General features: G+C 38.6%; 1 protein-coding gene across 2 annotated transcripts in view; it reads left to right on the top strand.

Moving 5' to 3' along the window:
* The first annotated feature begins 253 nt into the window (after positions 1 to 253).
* The window catches only part of TRIP4 (thyroid hormone receptor interactor 4), a 58,802-nt gene continuing 37,731 nt past the window's right edge, over positions 254 to 21,324 (top strand). The window contains exons 1-5 of one of the 2 annotated variants that reach the window (XM_036439266.2): positions 254 to 445; positions 6,195 to 6,364; positions 8,025 to 8,158; positions 15,151 to 15,360; positions 18,840 to 18,918. In XM_036439266.2, the coding sequence (XP_036295159.1) occupies positions 345 to 445; positions 6,195 to 6,364; positions 8,025 to 8,158; positions 15,151 to 15,360; positions 18,840 to 18,918 (694 nt within the window). In that variant the 5' untranslated portion in view covers positions 254 to 344. The remainder of the gene's footprint in view (positions 446 to 6,194; positions 6,365 to 8,024; positions 8,159 to 15,150; positions 15,361 to 18,839; positions 18,919 to 21,324) is intronic. The other variant, XM_036439257.2, reaches the window with a different exon arrangement.

Raw genomic sequence — 21,324 nt, 5'->3', positions numbered from 1 at the left:
GGTTACAGTTTTGATTTTCCCAAACGGTGGTTTTTATAGGTATCTGTACTGCCTTCTCAATAGAACTCTCCATTTCCGAGTCCTCCATCTGCCAACGCGGAAGAATCACGCGCGAGTGGCCCGCCGGCGGGAGCGGGCGATAGGCGGAGCCGGTGCCGGTAGGCGGGGTGGTAGGCGGAGCCGGCGCCGGTGGGCAGGGACGCGGCGCCGGTGGGCGGGACACGGCGCTGCGGCGGGAGGTGCAGCCTGGCGGAACCCGCGCGAGCCGAGTCGCTGTTGCGAAGGGAACCGGTCTGGCGCAGGACTCGGGGCTGTTTCAGCCCAGCTGGTTCCGGCCGGGAAAAATGGCGGTGGCTGGGGCGGCGCTGCGGGAGCAGTTGGTGGACTGGTGTACCGAGCAGTTGCGGAAAACTTTCGGCCTGGATGTCAGTGAGGAGATCATGCAGTAAGAGCGGCTCGGGTCCGAGCCAGGGAGGAGCTCCGTGAAGGGAGCGGGCCAGCGAACCCGGAAGCAGGGAGGGCTCAAAAAGTTGATGAGAATGAAGTAACGTGATAAGAGGGCTGTTGGTCACTGGGCACGGATGTTTGACTTTTGGTTTCATAGTTTAGTTTGTGGAATAGTGTCAGGCTGATAGGGTCCTTCTCTCTCTCTCTCTTTTTTCTTTTCCCCTAGGAAAACGCCCAATCCCTGTCATTAGAATTTGTAACACTGTCCCGGGAGCCAGTTTTCTTTCAGATTCTGGAGAGAAGGGGCAAGTCAAACTGTCTTTCCAGAAATTCCTTATTCTGAGCATTTTCGTTTGCCTCATCTGAGTTGTCCAGTAGGGCCTATAATTTAAATGGGGCTGCATAGTTCGGTGCAAATAGCTCCTGGCTTAGGGGTCCCAGATTCTGGTTTCTGTTGTCATTTATTAGTTTTGGGACCTTTGGCTACTTAATTTTCCTCAGTGCCTTAGTGTCCTCATCTGTAAACTAACTAATAGAGCTTATTTTATAATCTAGGATTCTTATGAAGTGCAGATGGTGACATGATTTAATATCTGCTTTCAGTTGATTTAACAAGTACTTGTTGCGCTACTACCAGCAGGTGCTGGGGCAACGAAGAAACTTGCTACAATTGGGTTCTGCCTGGTTGTTGGGTTCTGAGGGAGGAAGTTCAGGGTGTTGTGGGAGCACGGAGAAAAGGATTCTGAGAAATTGCTGTTTCCTGCAGCATATGACTTTAACCCGAGAACTAAAGGATGAATAGGTGAAGGTGCAATGTTCAGGCGAGAGGGAAAAGCTTCCACAAAATTTGGTCTTGGTCAAGAAACCTGTGTTTCTTGTTCCCTGTTCGTTGAATCAGAATTGCAATTCTAGGACTTTTGTAGGAAGTAAGGGGAGTTTCTAAGTTTGGGAGAAAATGTACGAATAGGCAAGGAGAGAGTTAAGAGAGCCTATATTAAAGGATTTCTTTTTTCTTTTTTTTTTTAACACTGGAATAGACTTATTAAAAAAAAAAAAAAAAAAAAAAAAAACAACCCGGCCAAAAGTTACACGCACGCGCGTGCACACACACTCACACCACAAAAAGTAAAAATTAAAAAAATTAAAAAAAAAATCCAGCCAAATTATATGGTTTGGCTATACCATTGTTTGAAAGCAAGATCAGGTTAAATAGTTTTTCAAACATTTTTTTTTTAAAGCAGTGGAGTGCTGTCAAATAAAATAGACTTTTAAAAAAAACATACCAAACAAAAAAAAAATCATTTAATCAAAAAATTTGAGGCTATTTATATCTTTACTGTTGAAAGTATTACATATGGATGCTATTTTTAAAAATATATATTTTATTGATTTTTTTACAGAGAGGAAGGGAGAGAGAGAGAGAGAGAGCTAGAAACGTCAATGAGAAAAACATCGACCAGCTGCCTCTTGCACACCCCCTACCGGGGATGTGCCCGCAACCAATGTACATGCCCTTGACCGGAATTGAACCTGGGACCTTTCAGTCCACAGACCAACGCTCTACCACTGAGCCAAACCGGTTTTGGTTGGATGCTATTTTTGATGGATCAACAATGGAGTATGGATTACTGCAGTCTTCTCAGTCTTCGAATCCAATTGTATTTTGTCTGCTTATATAGTTTCACAAACATTTAAATCTCATAGGTTGTAGTTTAAAAGCTTATTTTGCAGGACCTGGCTGGGTGGCTCTGTTGGTCAGAGCGTCATCCGAATTGAATGCATAAATAAGTGGAACAATAAATCAATATTTTTCTCCTTTTTAAAAAAATCAATAAATAAAAATTTTAGAACAACTGAGACTCTTACTAATACCTATAAGTATTTTTTTTAAATATATTTTTATTGATTTCAGTTTCGAAGGGAGAGGGAAAAATAGAAACATCAATAATGAGAGAGAATCACTGATTGGCTGTCTCCTGCACACCCCACACTGGGTTGCAGCCCGCAACCTGGGCATGAGCCCTGTCTAGGTATTAACCCTGACCTCCTTCCTGGTCCATAGGTCAATGCTCAACCACTGAGCTACACTCTCTGGTCTATACATTTTTTTTAAAGCTTATTTTGTAGTCTTAGATTTTCCGTGGTTAAACTTATCCACAGCCTTGAAAGATGAGTGATTAGAAACTTGTTTTAAAGATGAAGCACTACTTATGGCCAAACACCTGCTTGCATTAAAGAAATTCATAAATAGAAATTAGACAAGAACTATTCAAAACTTAAAAAATAGTAAATACTACAGCTCCCGATAACGTAACTCTATTTAAACCACTTATTAGGTTTTTACTGGTTATTGCACAACAGTCTGGGATGCCATTTGTTGTGTAAATTTGCTGTGCCATGCCTGGTATTTGAAAATTACCTAGGTGTACTGTAGTAGTCAGGTAATTTGAATACTTTTACTTGAGCGGCCTGAAATTTTTAAAAAGCACAGAGCTCTTAGCTTCCTAATCAATGACACATTTATGGGACGTTAGAGCCACAATCCACATTAGTTCACATTTTGGTTGATATATAAGATTTGGTACATAACACATTTGGGTGTATGCTGTTGTTTTTGTTTGTTTGTTTGTTTTAAATATATCTATTGATTTCAGAGAGGAAGGGAGAAGGAGAGAGACAGAAACATCGATAATGATTGACTGGCTGCCTCCTGCACGTCACCACTGGGGATTGAGCCCACAACCCGGGCATGGGCCCTTGACTGGAGTGGAACCTGGGACCCTTCAGTCCACACACTGACGCTCTATCCACAGAGCCAAAACAGCTAGGGCTTTATTATAATTTATTTAATAGTTCTTTATTATAATTTATTAAATAGTTAAAATAACATTTATTCAAATATTTCTGGAGCTTTTAAAATATTTTTCTAGTGGCCGAAACCGGTTTGGCTCAGTGGTAGAGCATCGGTCTGCGGACTGAAAGGTCCCAGGTTCGATTCCAGTCAAGGGCATTTATGTACATTGGTTGCGGGCACATCCCCGGTGGGGGGTGTGCAAGAGGCAGCTGTTCGATATTTCTCTCTCATTGACATTTCTAGCTCTCTCTCTCTCACCCTTCTTCTCTGTAAAATATCAATAAAATATATTAAAAAAAATTTTTTCTAGTGGTTTGAATATTCCAGAGTTAAATGATCTCTTGAAGTTCCTTGAAGCACTGTGAGTCCTTGATAGCAATTGATTTTTTGATGGGGGCTAGTAAGTCTAGGGATCAGGTTGATTAAACTGTAAAAGCCCCGAAAATGATTGTCTACCAATGATGGGACAGTTGCATGATGTTTTAAATTTAAAGGATATAGCATTACTAATTTTTTGTATGTCCCATATGAGGTATCTGAATTACAATAGTTTCTTCGGATCTGATAATAGTACATTATCTTAATTTATAAGTAATTTTTTTACTCATCTGATGATATGCATATTCACTGTAGAAACTAAATTAAAATAAAATAAATTTAAAAAGAAGAAACTAAAATTACCACAACCCAGAGATAACCATAATTTCTCTTTTAGTGTTTTTATTTATGCATATTGTAATATATTTTAAAATTCTAGGGGAAAGAGAAAATAAAAATAAACTAAAACTTTTTATTTTTTATTTTTATTTGTTTATTTATTTTTTAAAAATATATTTCATTGATTTTATACAGAGAGGAAGAGAGAGAGATAGAGAGTTAGAAACATTGATGAGAGAGAGTCATCGATCAGCTGCCTCTTGCACGCCCTTTACTGGGGATGTGCCCGCAACCAAGGTATATGCCCTTGACTGGAATCGAACCCGGGACCCTTCAGTCCCCAAGCCGACGCTCTATCCACTGAGCCAAACCGGTTTCGGCTAAAACTCTTTTTAATTGTACCACTCAGTGATAATCATTTTGGTGTATAACTTTCTATACTTTTTCAACACAAAGTGTATAGATATACACATTTTTTTGGTAGCAATTTAGATCATATGCTATACAGCCTATTATTTTACTTACCATTGTATTAGAGCATTAACCCAGATTAACAATAATTATTCAAAAATTTCACTAATGATTGTAAAGTCTAAAAATTTGAGTTCATTTTCCCCTTCTTCATGAATGGATGTTTTCAATAGTTTCTACTTTTTTCACCAGTTTAAATAAAGATGAAGTTAACTATTTTGCTTAAAATTTTCTGTCTCTATGTCATATAGAGTCCTACAAAGGGAATTATTGGATTTTTTTCTAAGGCATTTAAAATATACTAACTAGTTGATTTCTAGAAAAGTTGTACTGACTTGTATTCCACCTCACTTTTTAAGAACCCTTTATAAAATTTCCTTCAATACACACATACCTCAGATATTGTGGGTTTGGTTCCAGACCACTGTAATAAAGCAAGTCATAATCTCTTTACTGGTAGAGGGTCTTACTTTCAGTTTGTAAACATCCAGTACCTGTGAAGCATAATAAAATGTATGTGTGTAGATTTGCTTATTCTGATGTGATGCCAATCTTGATTTACAATTTTTAAGAATATTAAATCAGCCAGAGCCGGTTTGGCTCAGTGGATAGAGCATCAGCCTGCAGACTGAATGGTCCCAGGTTCGATTCTAGTCAAGAGCATATACCTTGGTTTCGGGCACATCCCCGGTGGGGGGTGTGCAAGAGGCAGCTGATTGATGATTCTCTGTCATCGATGTTTCTAACTCTCTATTTCTCTAACTCTTCCTTCCTCTCTATAAAAAATCAATAAAGTATATTTTAAAAAAGGAATATTAAATCAATTACTGGTTTAAATTTATAATCCTATTTAGTAAAAGAGTAATATGCAAATTGACTGTCATACCAGCACACAAGGTGGCTGCCTTCATGTGGACACAAGATGGCCACCACAAGATGGCCAGCAGGGGAGGGCAGTTGTGAGCAGTTAGGGTTGACCAGGCCAGAAGAGGAGGGCAGTTGGGAGGGACTGGGCCTGCAGGGGAGGGCAGTTGGGAGCGATCAGGCTGGCAGGGGAATAGTTAGGGGGCAATCAGGTTGGCAGGCAGAAGCAGTTAGGGGCAATCAGGAAGGCAGGCAGGTGAGCAGTTGGGAGCCAGCAGTCCTGGATTTTGAGAGAGATGTCTGACTGCCCGGTTAGGCCCCATCCCACAGATTTAAACAGGGCAGTTGAACATCTCTCAAGGGGTCCCAGATTGGAGAGGGTGCAGGTGGACTGAGGGACACACACCCCCATGCATGAATTTCATGCACCGGGCCTCTAGTGTATTCATATTTTTAGTGAAAATGAGAAAATTTAGGTTTTGCAACATAGAGATTAAGTAATTTGTATTGTTCATAGGAAAATATAATGATTTCAGATACATAGTTATAGAAAATATTCTGCCAGTTTTATTTTATTTTATTTATTTTGCTAACTGTATTTTAATACAAATTAAAAAAAACAACAGTATTCCTGTGTTAAGGGAAGTCCCATAAGTCTCTCTTCAGTACACTGATTTGGTTTTAGAAATACAAGAAGATTGTGAAGATTAGAATACAAACTGCTGGAGGTCAGGGACTTTGTCCTAATCAAATTGATATTCCTAGCATCTAGAGTAGAACTTAACTCAAAGTAAAGACTCAAATGGATTAATGATTTTTACTACCTTGATCTCTATTATGATTTTGAAAACCATAGTGTAAGCTAGCCTTGTTTCAACAACTTATATCTTTTCTTTTTGAGGTATGTTTTGTCAATTGAGAGTCCTGAAGAGATACGAGAATATGTTACTGACCTCCTTCAGGGAAATGAAGGCAAAAAAGGTCAATTCATAGAAGAGCTTATAAACAAATGGCAAAAGAATGATCAGGAGTTGATTTCTGATGCACTGCAGCCTTCCTTCAAAAAAGATGGTGAGTTAATGTAATTAAATACTGGTAAATGGGCTGGCTTATAGGAATTGGTATTTTTTGTCACTCTAGTTCCTCACAGCCAACTTAAGCAGAATCATATGTATACATAGTTTTAATCTAGTTCTTCTCAATTTCTGTTGAATATCGTTCTATTAGGTCTAGTAATAATTAATGTCGTTTTCTAATACTTTTTTAAATCGAATTTATTTAAACAATACAACAAAATTTAATCAACAATATAGTTGCCATTGTTTCCTACTACTTGTACCCAACGCTCAGGAAGCATTTTAATCCCTCTGTTGTAAAATTCTTGTGATTTTGATGCAAAAAATTCGGTCAATGCATTTTTGAGGCATTCTTCATTATTAAATTTTTTTCCAAGAAGAAAGTTTTGCAAAGAACGAAACAAATGGTCATCGGAAGGGGCAATATCAGGAGAATATGCAGGTTGAGGGAGAACTTCCCATTCCAACTGGCACAGTTTTTCAGCAGTGATTCTTGCAGTATGCGGTCGTGCGTTATCGTGGTGAAGAATTACGCCCTTCCGATTAATCAGCGCGGGTTCTTTTTCTCTTAAAGCTTGGGCTAACCTTTCCAATTGGGCACTATACACTGCACTTGTAATGGTTTGGTTAGATGGTAAAAGTTCATAATGAAGAATTCCTTTAAAATTCCACCAAACACACAACATCACTTTTTTCGCATGCAAGTCAGGTTTTCGCGTGGGCTGTGGAGCCTCATTTTTGTCCAACCATTGAGGCCGCCTTTTCAAATTAACATACAGCACCCATTTTTCATCTCTGGTAACAATTTGCTCTAAAAGCGGCAAACGGTTTTGACGAGAGAGGAGCGAACTGCAAATTGTGACTCTTTGATTACGGTTGTTGTCGGTCAACTCATGAGGAACCCATTTTCCAAACTTTTGGACTTTGCCAAGTGCACGCTTTTGATTGGAAATTGTTTTTTGTGAACAATTTAAAGTTGTCGCAAGCTCTTGTTGGGTAATTTGAGGATTTTGCACCAAAAGAGCTTGAAGAGCTTCTTGATCAAAATTGGACACATGGCCTCGACCACTCTTGTCATTTAACGAAAAATTTCCCTCGCGAAATTTCTCAAACCAACGCTGGCATTTTCTGGCACTAACTGCATCTTGACCAAGAGCACTACAGATGTTTTTTGCAGCCTCACTTGCTTTTCTTCCTAATTGGAACTCGTAAAGCATGCAGTGCCGAATATGCTCTTCATCCGCCATCTTCTTAGCCCTAGTTTTGCAACAAAAACCAAACCAAACACAAACTTTTTCAAGCAAAACTTGTTAATTGCACTTCACACGTTCTGTAGATACCACGTGTTTGAAGGTTATGTCAATACAAGTCAACGCCAAGCAAGATTTTAAACGAATGTTTTAAAACGACATTAATTATTACTGGACCCGATATGAAGCATCACACTGGCCGGGTTGCTTAGTTAGAGCATCATCTCCACATGCCCAGGTTGTGGGTTCCCTGATCAGGGCACATAAAAGAATCAACCAATGAATGTGTAAATAAGTGGAACAACAAATTGAAGTTTCGTTCTCTCCTCCCCGCCCCCTTCTTCCCCCCCCCCCACTCCCGTCCCTTTCCTTCTACCCCTCTCTCTATTTTTTTCTTCTTTACAGAAATTTTAGACGGGCAGAGATCAGGAGACCAGTTAAAGAGAAGTAGGCGGAAAGGGAGAAACAGACAGGAAGTTCCTGCATTTGCTGAACCTGACACAACCCTAGAGGTCAAAACACCTTTTGATTTGGCCAAGGTAAGTGTTTATAAAATGAAATTTTTTCTGGCTATATGGAGAAGAGGAATGACTGTACAAAGTATACACATTGGTCTAGAATGGCAATTTTCCAGCAAATGCATGAGTTTTATGAAGAGAAAGTAATAATTTATATATGGTAGCATTTTTGGCTGCCTGATTAAATAAATATTATAAGGATACCTTTTTCAAAATATATTTTTGTTGCTTTTTTGTAGTGAGGAAGAGAGAGGAATAGAGAGTTAGAAAAATTAATGAGAGAATCATTGATCAGCTGCCTCTTGCACACCCACTGCTGGGGATGTGCCCGCAACCAAGGTACATGCTCTTGACCAGAATCGAACCCAGGACTTTTCAGTCCACAGGCAGATCCTCTATCCACTGAGCCAAACCACTTTTAGCATAAGGACATCTTTACTTGAAGATTATATATCTTCTACAATATATAATAAAAGGTAATATGCAAATAGATCAAATGGCAGAACAACCAACCAACCAATCAAAGTGTAATATGCTAATGATATGCTAAGGATGCTAAACTGTTTGCTGTGACATGCACTGACCACCAGGGGGCAATCAGCTGGTCGACCAGTTGCTAAATGTGCACTGACCACCAAGGGGCAGACAGTCAACTGGTTGACCAGTCACTCTGATGTGCACTGACCACCAGGGGGCAGATGCTTCAACTGGGGTCTTGCCAATCGGGAATGAGCGAGATGGGTGGGACACGCCCTTGAGCCCTCCTATGGTCCCTCCCTTGGCCTGAGTGTGCACCAGTGGGGTCCCTCAGCCTGGCCTGCACCCTCTGGCAATCCAGTACTCCTTAGGGGATGTCCGAGAATGGGTTTCAACCCAACCCGATCCTGCAGGCCACTTCCCTTGGGAGGGTGCCAGAGCTTCTCCCAATTGTAACTGATTGGGCATGAGCCCATAGCAGGCACAGTGGGGTCAGAATGAGCAGGAGCTGCAGGCGGTGTTCTGTGGGTTTTAGCCCGATATATAATAAATAAACATTTATTTACTTAATGTAAAATATTTAATGAAGTGCACTAGGCCTTCAATTTCAACATTTTTTGTGTGCGGGTTTATACTAAAGGAATGTACAATTTTAGCTATTATTAACAGTGTTCCTCTTTGGGCCATCTACTACCACCACTATCAGCATTTACTGTGAGAGCTTTTTTGTATTTTCTCTTGGCAACCAAAATAGCCCTGTGAGCAAAAAAATTTATAAGACAATTTGACCAGCTAAATATCCCAACATAAGGGAAAAGTTAATTATACTGAAATGGAGAAGTAGTGATCAGAAAATTCTCAGTGTAATGATTATGCAAAAAAAAATGGCAAAATGTTTACAAAATGATGTCAGGTTGAAGGGGAAAAAAATAGAGATTTATGCCTTCTAACGTTTAGAATAAAATGATCAAAGACCACAAGCAAAAAAAAAAAAGAAAAAAAGCCAACACAAATGACCAATAAACATAAAAAGATGTCTAACTTACTAGTAATTCAGAACAGTTCATCACCCTCATTGGTTGGGACTTTTCCAGTTTTAGCATTGAAAGTCCTATCTTGGATTCCCTTAAATCTGGGGCAAATCAGGATGGTTGGTTACTGTACTCGTAATCAAATAAATAAATACACATTAAATCTCTTGAGATACTGCTTATCAAATTGTCAAATATTTTAAAACTAGAATACTTACGATGATGAGGAAGCATTAAAACAGGAACCGCCTGTACATTGCTAATGGCAATATTAACTGGTTTAAGATTTGGGGACAGTTTGGCAGCATATATACATACATCAAGAACCATGGAAAATGTTCAGATACTTTTGACTTATTAATGAATGTAACTTAAAGTAGAAGTACATGCTAAAAACTTATATTCTATACAATTTTATTTATAATATTGAAAATTTGAACTGACCTGATTATTTAGTCATAGAGAAGGATTAAATAAATTAGCCTGTTTCTCAGTGGTGAGAGCGTTGGCCAGAAAAGGGCACATACCAGGGTTGCAGATTCTATCCTGGTCCTACAATAGTTGTGGGTTCGGGCATATGCAGGAGGCAACCAATTGATGTTTCTCTCTCACATCAATGTGCCTTTCTCATATCAATGTTTCTCTCCCCTTCTCCCTCCTCCTCCCTCCCCCCTCCCTCTCTCTCATCCCCCTCTCTTCCACTCTAAAAAAAAAAAAAAAAAAAAAAAAAAATCAATGGAAAAAATATCCTCGGGTGAGGATTAACAATAAATAAATATCAATAAATTATGGTTTCCTCATTTAATGGACTACCATACAACTAGTAAAATTGTTCTCCAAAGTATAGTCTTTGGAAAAATGTTCACTTTTAGGTTTGTAATCCATCTGAATGTTATTTTGAGTAATTTTTTATTTTACTCTTACCAATAAAAATACTTATTTTTAAAGAGGAGGTATTTTATATGTAGGCGTGAATATACAATTTACTAGACGTGATTGCAAATATATAGACTATTATGGTAAAGTAAAATAGAAACATGAGGAAAATATTTATGATCAGTGTGATGAATAATAGATGAAATTTTAAAAGCCTTATTTCATAATTTAAAAAATTAAAAAATTATGAAATAATATAAAGTATGATAGCAAACTTTTAATAAATTCATTTTTAACATCTAGGACAAAGTTGTTGAGAACAGCATGAGAACTATTATCTGTGTTTTCTTTGAGTCAATTTTTTAAGGATGCTTTTTACTTTTTTTATTTTTAAAAAATATATTTTATTGCCGAAACTGGTTTGGAACAGTGGATAGAGCGTCGTCCTGCAGACTGAAAAATCCCTGGTTCGATTCCGGTTAAGGACATGTACCTTTGGTTGCAGGCATATCCCTGGTTGGGTTGTGCAGGAGGCAGCTGGTCGATGTTTCTCTTTCATCGATTTTTCTAACAATCTCTCTCCCTTCCTCTCTGTAAAAAAATCAATAAAATATATTTAAAAAATAAATATATTTTATTGATTTTTAAAGAGAGGAAGGGGGAGGGATAGAGAGGTAGAAACATCAATCAGCTGCTTCCTGTACACCCCCTACTGGGGATGTGCCCGCAACCAAGGTACATGCCCTTGACCGGAATTGAATCTGGGACCCTTCAGTCTGCAGGCTGACACTCTATCCACTGAGCCAAACCAGTCAGGGCAAAACATATATATTTTTAAAAAGACACTTGTTTGTGGTATGAGAGCTGAAATAAGAAGGCAGACCCATTGCATTGCTTGACCTTAGCTGGAAATATGTGTATTTGGTGACTCAAATTTATTTATTTATTTATTTATTTATTTATTTATTTATTTATTTATTTATAAATATATTTTATTGATTTTTTTACAGAGAGGAAGGGAGAGAGATAGAGAGCTAGAAACGCCGATGAGAGAGAAACATCGGCCGGCTGCTTCAAGCACACCCCCCACCGGGGATGTGCCTGCAACCAATGTACATGCCCTTGACTGGAATCGAACCTGGGACCTTTCAGTCCGCAGACCAACACTCTACCACTGAGCCAAACCGGCTTCGGCTGGTGACTCAAATTTATTGCCACTCTGTACATGTCCATAAATGATTGTGAAAACACCTGGAGTATTGATTTTGGAGTTACAAATACATTTTTGCAAGTAGGCAAATTCACAGATCTGGAAGCATTTATTGCATGTCTGCTGTATGTCAAGAATTGATTTAGGTTTTAGAACTATAGCGATAAGCTTTCTTGCTCTCTTACAGTGTACATTTTAGTGGTTCAGAGGAAAAGTGAAAAAGACAGTCAAAGAAAAAATTTTTAAGTAATTATAGATTGTGAAGACTACCATGAAAAATAAAAAGAACAGTACAATAGGCAGTAATTGGTAAGAAGGGTGTTAGTTTAGGTAAAGCCTCTCTGAAAAACTGAAATTATAGCTATTGTAAAACCTGAACTTGAAGTGCTGGCCCTCAGGAGCACGCTTGTGCCCTTCCCCTTCCTCATCCCCCCCCCCCCCCCCCCCCCCGCCCCAGGCGCATTACTTTCACCTTTCCCTCTTCTACACTTCAAGGATCCTTCTTCTGCTTCAGTAGCTTGTTTCCTGAGCCTACAAAGCTCAGCTGGCTCACTTCTACTATCTCTGTAACTGTCTAAATAAACTTTCTCTTATAATTTGAAAAAAACACACCACACAAATCTGAACATGAGAAGGAACTGTATGTAAAGAGATGGACTGGTAACAGTGCAGATAGAGGAATTAACAAGTGCAAAGTAGAGATGGAGGAAAGTGTTCTAGGAAGTATCAGAAGCTCTATGTGCCTGGTCATAGTGAGCAGGAAAAGAATGACATGTAGATGAAGTTGGAGAACCATATGTAAGGCTTTATAGGTTGTTAGAAAGTAGCTTGGATTTTATTCTAAGCACAATGGGAAGCCGATGATGATTTTAAGCCATGGAATGTGTTTACTTTTTTTAAAAAAATATATATTTTATTGATTTTTTTACAGAGAGGAGGGGAGAGGGATAGCCAGAAACATCGATGAGAAACATCGACCAGCTGCCTCCTGCACACCTCCTACTGGGGATGTGCTTGCAACCAATGTACATGCCCTTGACCGAAATCGAACCTGGGACCTTTTAGTCTGCAGACCAACGTTCCATCCACTAAGCCAAACTGGTTTCGGTTTGTTTTGATGGGAATAAAATACAAATGTCTGCTTAGAGATTTTAACATTTTACATTTTACAAATGTTTTTACTGATTTCAAAGAGAGGAAGAGAGTGAGGGAGGGAGAGAGAGAAACAAAAAGAATCAATCAGCTGCTTACTGTAGTTTCTCTATTGGGGATCCACCCTGCAACCTGGGCATGTTTCCTGGCATGAAATCAAACCATGACTTCCTGGTTCATAGGTTGATGCTCTACCACTGGGTCACACAGGCTGGGCTCTGCTTAGAGATTTTAACCTTCCCTCTACCTCTATCCCTGAGAGCCAAAGATTTAATTGATTAATTTGAAAAAATGCAGCCTACTAGATTTGATAAAATCTTTAGCACTTGTCTTACATTTTAATTTTTACCTAAGTTGACTTATTTGATATTGTCTTTATATCTCAACTTTCGCTTTGGACATTAGGGCATTTCAGATCTCTTTATACTTACTAAAGAATTGTTCTCTTCCTTTTAGTATTTTCCCAACTGCTAGACTTTTGAGATTTTTTTCACTGTGAAACTTCAGTCTCTGGAAATGATTGAGGAACTCTCAATTTAAAGGGAAATAAGACCACAGTATGGGAGAGGCATCTATACACTTCATATGTCAGAGGCTGCTATGATTTACATGTTTGTATCTCCCATCCCACCCCAATTCACATGTTGAAATGCTAATGCCCAATGTGATGATATTAGGGTATGGGACCTTTGGGAATTTCTTATGTCATGGAACTCTCATGAATGGGATTAGTGTTCTTCTAAGAGAGACCCCAAGGAGTTCCCTAGCCCCTTTCACCATGTGAGGACACAGTGACCTACATGTCATTTCTGGAAGAAGACCCTCATCCAACCATGCTGACACTCTGATTTTGGACTTTCAGCCTCCAGAACTGTGAGAAATAAATTCCTGTTGTAAGCTGCCCAATCTATGGTATTTTGTTATGACAGCTTGAATGGAGTGAGACAGAGGATGATAAATACACTTCTCTCTCTTAAACTTTTTATTTTATAACACACATGCAGAATTGAACCTATGAATTTTCACAAACTGACCCATATCTGTATAGATAGAAACAAAACATTTCCATTCCTCTAGACCCCCAATGTTCCTCAAAATGACAACCCTCCCAAGGCAAACTCCTTCTTAACTTCCAACATCAGAGAATAGTGTTGTCTGCTTATGAACTTTGTATAAATGGAGCTAAATAATATGTAGTCTTGCTGAAACCGGTTTGGTTCAGTGGATAGAGCGTCGATCTGCGGTCTGAAAGGTCCCAGGTTCGATTCCGGTCAAGGGCATGTACATTAGTTGCGGGCACATCCCCGGTAGGGGGTGTGCAGGAGGCAGCTGGTCGATGTTTCTCTCTCATCGACGTTTCTAGCTCTCTATCCCTCTCTCCTCCTCTCTGTAAAAAAATCAATAAAATATATTAAAAAATTAATAATATGTAGTCTTTTGTTTTGGCTTATTTCATTTAATACACTTTATAATAATTTATCCATATTGTTTTGTGTAGCTTTGCTTTTTCATTCTCATTGCTACATAGGATCCCACTAAGTGAATACATCTACTGTTGAACATTTTTTTCTTTACTGTTGAACATTTGAGTAGATTCCAATTGCAATGCTGCAGTGAACATTATTTTTCCTGTCTTTTAGTGAACATATTTACACATTTCTATTGTGTATATATCCAAGAGTTGAATTGCTAGGTCACAGGGTATGCATATGTTCAGATTCAGTTTATACCCAAGCGGTGTATGAGAGCTGTAATTGCTCCGTGTCCTTGCCAACACTGTATTTTCTGTCTTTTTCAACTTAGCCATTCTGGTTGGTATGTAGTCGTATGTATTGTGGTTTTATTTAGCATTATCTTGATGACTAATGAAGTTAAGCACCTTTTTATGTGATTGTTGGCCAATTTGGATATTGTCTTTTATTACATTCCTATTTAGGACTTTTGTCCATTTTTCTATTGTGTTGTTTGTCTTTTCTTATTGAGTCTATTTTTAAAAAATTTTATTAAGTGATTATAGAGAGAGGGAAGGCGCAAGAGGGACAGAAACATTAATTTGTTGTTTCACTTGTATATTCATTCATTGGTTGATTCTTTCTTTCCCTAGACCCTTGATTATAATTAATTTGTATTTCTCCCATTTTCTTCCTTCTTTCCTGGCTTCTCATAGTGAATAAGTTGTTATTGAACAGAACTGAAATTCTCTCTCCTTGACTATTTTCATTGTCATTCATTACTTGATGTTATTTCTGATATTTTTGTACAAATAGGCACAAGAAAACAACACTTTAAAGAAGAAGACAAAGTTTGTCAGTTTATATACAAAAGAGGGACAAGACAAGCTTGCAGTCCTGATCCCAGGTCGCCACCCTTGTGATTGCCTGGGCCAGAAGCACAAGCTGATCAATAACTGTCTGATCTGCGGGCGTATAGTCTGTGAACAAGAAGGTTCTGGTCCTTGCTTATTCTGTGGAACTCTGGTAATTGTTTATCTCCTGTTTTATTTTACTACTGTGTTTTGGTTTAATAACTAGGGACTTTCACATCCCTAGTAATCTCTTTTTCATAGAAATTTCTTCCCTGTGATGTCCAGTAAACTGTAGTAGCAGGAATTTTTTTTAACAAGGTTTTATCCTAGTAACGAGGCCTAATAACTTCAATTGAAGAAAACTTTAGGGCCTAAAATGTCAAAAATGTTTGTCAAAGTTTTCAGATGTTGTTCACATACCCAAAGGAGCAGAAGCATTATGACACAATCTTTGGGTCATTAGAGGTTTTGTTTCTAGGACAACTCTTTATAGTTGTGTATTATCTGAGAGAATGATCCCAAGAGTGTAGCAGTAATGACACTCTTACAAACACTGTAATGAGTAGTCTAAAAACTTTATGCCAGCCCTGACCAGTGTGACTTGGTTGGAGCATCTTCCCATTTACCGAAAGATTGCCAGTTTGATTCCTGGTCAGGGCACATACCGGGTTATGGGTTCAATCCTGGTGGGGGAGGCGGGCCTTGTGTGTGTGTTTGGGGGTGGGTGGGTAATTGATCAATATTTCTCTCATAAATCTGTTTCCTTTTCTCTCCCCCACCCCTCCTCCTCTGTCTCTCCCTATTTTATTTTATTTTATTATTTTGCACAGAGGAAGGGAGAGAGATAGAGAGTTAGAAACATCGATGAGAGAGAGTCATCGATCAGCTGCCTCTTGCACACCCCCTACTGGGGATATGCCCGCAACCAAGGTACATGCCCTTGACTGGAATCGAACCTGGGACCTTTCAGTCCCCAAGCCGACGCTCTCTATCCATTGAGCCAAACCAGTTTCGGCTCTCCCTCTCTTCTTCTCTCTCCCTCCCTCCCTCTCTTCCTCTTCCTTCCTCCCCTCTCTTCCTTCCTCCCCTCCTCTTCCTTCTCTCTCTGAAATCAGTAGAACATATCCTTGGGTGAGAATTTTTTCAAAGAAAATCTATTTTGCCAGTTGAGCTGGCGGGCCAAAGCAATGGCATTTGGTGGTGTTGAAGGCACCTATTTTATATTGCTTTGTTTTACCTTCTTTTAAGTGCTTTGTTTAGAGCTCATAAGTTTTTGGTATACTCAGAGAACAAGTTGACAGAAAATGTAATCTCTATCATCAGAAATGTTTAGAAAATGGCATAAAATATCCTCCCATATGAAGCTTTCTCTAGAGTCTAGAGAAACAATCTACAGCTGCTGGCAGAAACTCTGTATACCACCAAGGCAACTACTAGGAAGTACAGCATTTCCTGTTAGATCCCTTTGAGATATAACAGTTCAAGAAACAGAGTAATGTAAAACAGATAGGCCTTGAAGCCTTGCAGCTTTGTAAGCTTAGTATGAAACTGTTTTTAAGTAACCTCTTCTTTGCCTCCCTTCTTACAATTGCAGTGATTTTATAATTCCCAAAACCTGTTTTTGCTCAATATATTCATTATTTTATAATGTTCAAAGGCAAAGATATGTCCTATCTAAGAAAGTGGGAATATGATAATTGACCCTCAGTCACAAAGATGGCAGCCCTCACAGCCAATGAGGGAATGTGCTAATTGACTGCCACTCCCTCAAAGATGGTGGCACTCAGTCCCCTCAGCCTCCTCAGCCCCCCAGCCGCCCAGGGCTGGCCAGAGGCACAGGCAAGCCTCAGATGGCAGCTGCCCAGCTTCCCAGGGCCGCCCAAGCCTCAGGTAACCAGGGCCCACCAAAGCTTGCACTGCTGGCAGTAGCAGCAGCAGAGGTGTGATGGGGCATCACCTTCTCCTGATCACAGGGTCACCTCCCACCCCTGAGGGCTCCTGGACTGTGAGAGGGGGCAGGCTGGGCTGAGGGACCCCTCCCTCCAGTGCATGAGTTTTCATGCACCGGGCCTCTAGTGTGTGTGTGTATATATATATATATATATATATATATATATATATATATATATATATAATAAAAGCTAGGCTAGATTTCACTGGTGATATTGTAATTTGCTTTTTTCTCTGCTTTTTTTAAAATTTTTTTATTTAAATTTTTGCTATTTTTTTAATTAAATTATTATCTGTGTACATATTTTAACATTGTCCCCCCCCCCCATACATACCCTCTCTCCCCAGAGTTTTATGTCCATTGGTTGTACTTATATGCATGTATACAAGTTCTTCGGTTGATCTATTATCTCCCCCAGATCTCCCTACCCTACCTGCTGTAATTTGACAGTCTGCTTGTTGCTTTACTGTCTCTATATCTATCTTTTGGTTCATCAGTTTATAATGTTCTTTATTATCCATAAATGAGTGAGGTCATGTGGTGTTTCTCTTTCATTGATTGGCTTATTTCACTCAGCATGATGTTCTCCAATTCCATCCAGGTTGCTGCAAAATGATGAGAATTCCTTTTTTATGGCAGCATAGTATTCCATTGTATAGATGTACCATAGTTTTTGGATCCAGTCATCTGCTGACGGGCACCTAGGCTGTTTCCAAATTCTGGCTATTGTAGATTGTGCTGCTATGAACATAGGGGTGCATATATCCTTTCTGATTGGTGTTTCTAGTTTCTTGGGATATATTCCTAGGAGTGGGATTACTGGGTCAAATGGGAGTTCCATTTTCAGTTTTTTGAGGAAACTCCATACTGTTCTCCACAGTGGTTGCACCAGTCTGCATTCTCACCAGCAGTGCACGAGGGTTCTTTTTCTCCGCAACCTCGCCAACACTTGTTGTTGATTTGTTGATGTTGGCCATTCTGACAGGTGTGAGATGGTACCGCATTGTTGTTTTGATTTGCATCTCTTGGATAATTAGTGACTTTGAGCATGTTTTCATGTGCCTTTTGGCCTTCCTTCTGTCTTCTTTTTAAATATTCTATTTAGGTCCATTGCCCATTTTTTAATTGGATCATTCATCTTCCTTTTATTTAGTTGTATAAGCTATCTGTAGATGTTGGAGGTTAAACCTTTATCAGTGGTAACATTTGCAAATATGTTCTCCCACACAGTGGGCTTTCTCTGCTTCTTTCTAATAAGGTATCTGCTTATAATTTCTCCTGTAAGACTTGAATTTCATGACTAGAACTGGAAAGCATTTTAAAATAGAAAGTATTGAATATTTTTTCCAATATTCTTAATGGCAAATCTTTCTCCTTTGAAAATAGGTTTTATATACATATGTGTGTGTGTGTGTGTGTGTGTATTAAAAAATTAATTAATTTATTTTTAAATTATCAAGCCATTCAGGGTCATTTGCAGTGAGATCAGTTTTTTGTATGGTTAATGAAAGAAGGGAGAAATAGAGAAGGGCAAAACTCATTTGTATATATATATTTTGGTTTGTCAGAATAAAAAAGCACCAACAGTCTCTCATTTTTTAAATTGCCATAGCTAATGTGTAATTTAAGGTTACTTTGTAGGTATATCAAGCAAACAACATAAATAACTATGGGATCATGTGACTTTTATTACCATATAGGTATGTACTCGTGAAGAAAAGGATATTTTACAACGTGACTCAAACAAGAGCCAGAAATTGCTCAAGAAGTTAATGTCAGGTAGGCAGTAATTTTTTGATTGGATTACTGTGGTGATGGATATATTAGGCCTAGTAATAATTAATGTCGTTTTCTAATACTTTTTTAAATCGAATTTATTTAAACAATACAACAAAATTTAATCAACAATATAGTTGCCGTTGTTTTCTACTACTTGTGCCCAACGCTCAGGAAGCATTTTAATCCCTCTGTTGTAAAATTCTTGTGATTTTGATGCAAAAAATTCGGTCAATGCATTTTTGAGGCATTCTTCATTATTAAATTTTTTTCCAAGAAGAAAGTTTTGCAAAGAACGAGACAAATGGTAATCGGAAGGGGCAATATCAGGAGAATATGCAGGTTGAGGGAGAACTTCCCATTCCAACTGGCGCAGTTTTTCAGCAGTGATTCTTGCAGTATGCGGTCTTGCGTTATCGTGGTGAAGAATTACGCCCTTCCGATTAATCAGCGCGGGTTCTTTTTCTCTTAAAGCTTGGGCTAACCTTTCCAATTGGGCACTATACACTGTACTTGTAATGGTTTGGTTAGATGGTAAAAGTTCATAATGAAGAATTCCTTTAAAATTCCACCAAACACACAACATCACTTTTTTCTCATGCAAGTCAGGTTTTGGCGTGGGCTGTGGAGCCTCATTTTTGTCCAACCATTGAGGCCGCCTTTTCAAATTAACATACAGCACCCATTTTTCATCTCCGGTAACAATTTGCTCTAAAAACGGCAAACGGTTTTGACGAGAGAGGAGCGAACTGCAAATTGTGACTCTTTGATTACGGTTGTTGTCGGTCAACTCATGAGGAACCCATTTTCCAAACTTTTGGACTTTGCCAAGTGCACGCTTTTGATTGGAAATTGTTTTTTGTGAACAATTTAAAGTTGTCGCAAGCTCTTGTTGGGTAATTTGAGGATTTTGCACCAAAAGAGCTTGAAGAGCTTCTTGATCAAAATTGGACACATGGCCTCGACCACTCTTGTCATCTAACGAAAAATTTCCCTCGCGAAATTTCTCAAACCAACGCTGGCATTTTCTGGCGCTAACTGCATCTTGACCAAGAGCACTACAGATGTTTTTTGCAGCCTCACTTGCTTTTCTTCCTAATTGGAACTCGTAAAGCATGCAGTGCCGAATATGCTCTTCATCCGCCATCTTCTTAGCCCTAGTTTTGCAACAAAAACCAAACCAAACACAAACTTTTTCAAGCAAAACTTGTTAATTGCACTTCACACGTTCTGTAGATACCACGTGTTTGAAGGTTATGTCAATACAAGTCAACGCCAAGCAAGATTTTAAACGAATGTTAAAAAACGACATTAATTATTACTAGACCCTATATGTTGTTGTATCTGTGTTTATTTCTCTTTCTCATATCCTGGTATGTAAGATGCAGTTTATTCACTCATTTATTTTATAATCATTATTTTTTGAAAGTTATTATTAAAACCACATTGAACAAAAAAACAATAATGATTTATAATCCAATGAGTAAAATACATTCTGAATTAACTAAATGGGGGAGAAGGGACAGCTCTTTCTTGTAGAAGAATTCTAATTAATAGTGAGAGGAGACTTCTAGTCAAGATGGTGCTATAGGTAAATGTGGTACTCACCTACTCCCATAACCACATTAAAATTACAGAGAAGCCGCAGAACAGACTCATGACTATTCTGTTACAACCGTTTTGTACTTCTTAATCCCTTTACCTTTTTTACCCAATTTCCCAAACCCTCTCCCATCTGGCAACTGTCAAAATGTCCTCTGTATCTAAGTCTGTTTCTATTTTGCTTATTCATTTATTTTGTTTTTTTTAGATTCAATTATTGTTAGGAATGTATTTATTGCCATTTTATTATTCAAATTTTTGATTTTTAAATTCATTTTCTTAAAGAAGATTCTTTTTTTTCTTTTTTCTTTTTCTTTTTCTAAAAATTTTTATTAAGGTATTATATGTGTACATATCTTTCCATTGCCCCCCCCCCACACACACACCCATATGCCCTCCCCCACAGAGTTTTACGTCCATTGGTTTTGCTTATATGCATGTATACAAGTCCTTCGGTTGATCTCTTATCTCCCCCAGATCTCCCTATCCTCCCCGCTGTAATTTGACAGTCTGTTTGTTTCTTTACTGTCTCTGTATCTGTCTTTTTGTTCATCAGTTTATAATGTTCTTTATTATCCATAAATGAGTGAGGTCATGTGGTGTTTTTCTTTCATTGACTGGCTTAATTCACTCAGCATGATGTTCTCCAATTCCATCCAGGTTGCTGCAAATGATGAGAATTCCTTCTTTTTTATGGCAGCATAGTATTCCATTGTGTAGATGTAACATAGTTTTTTGATCCAACCATCTGCTGACGGGCACCTAGGCTGTTTCCAAATCCTAGCTATTGTAAATTGTGCTGCTATG

Source organism: Pipistrellus kuhlii, unplaced genomic scaffold, assembly GCF_014108245.1.
Source record: "Pipistrellus kuhlii isolate mPipKuh1 unplaced genomic scaffold, mPipKuh1.p scaffold_m20_p_1, whole genome shotgun sequence".
Lineage (NCBI taxonomy): Eukaryota > Metazoa > Chordata > Mammalia > Chiroptera > Vespertilionidae > Pipistrellus > Pipistrellus kuhlii.
The sequence above is the reverse complement of the archived record's forward strand: the minus strand, read 5'-3'. Positions and strand labels throughout refer to the sequence as shown.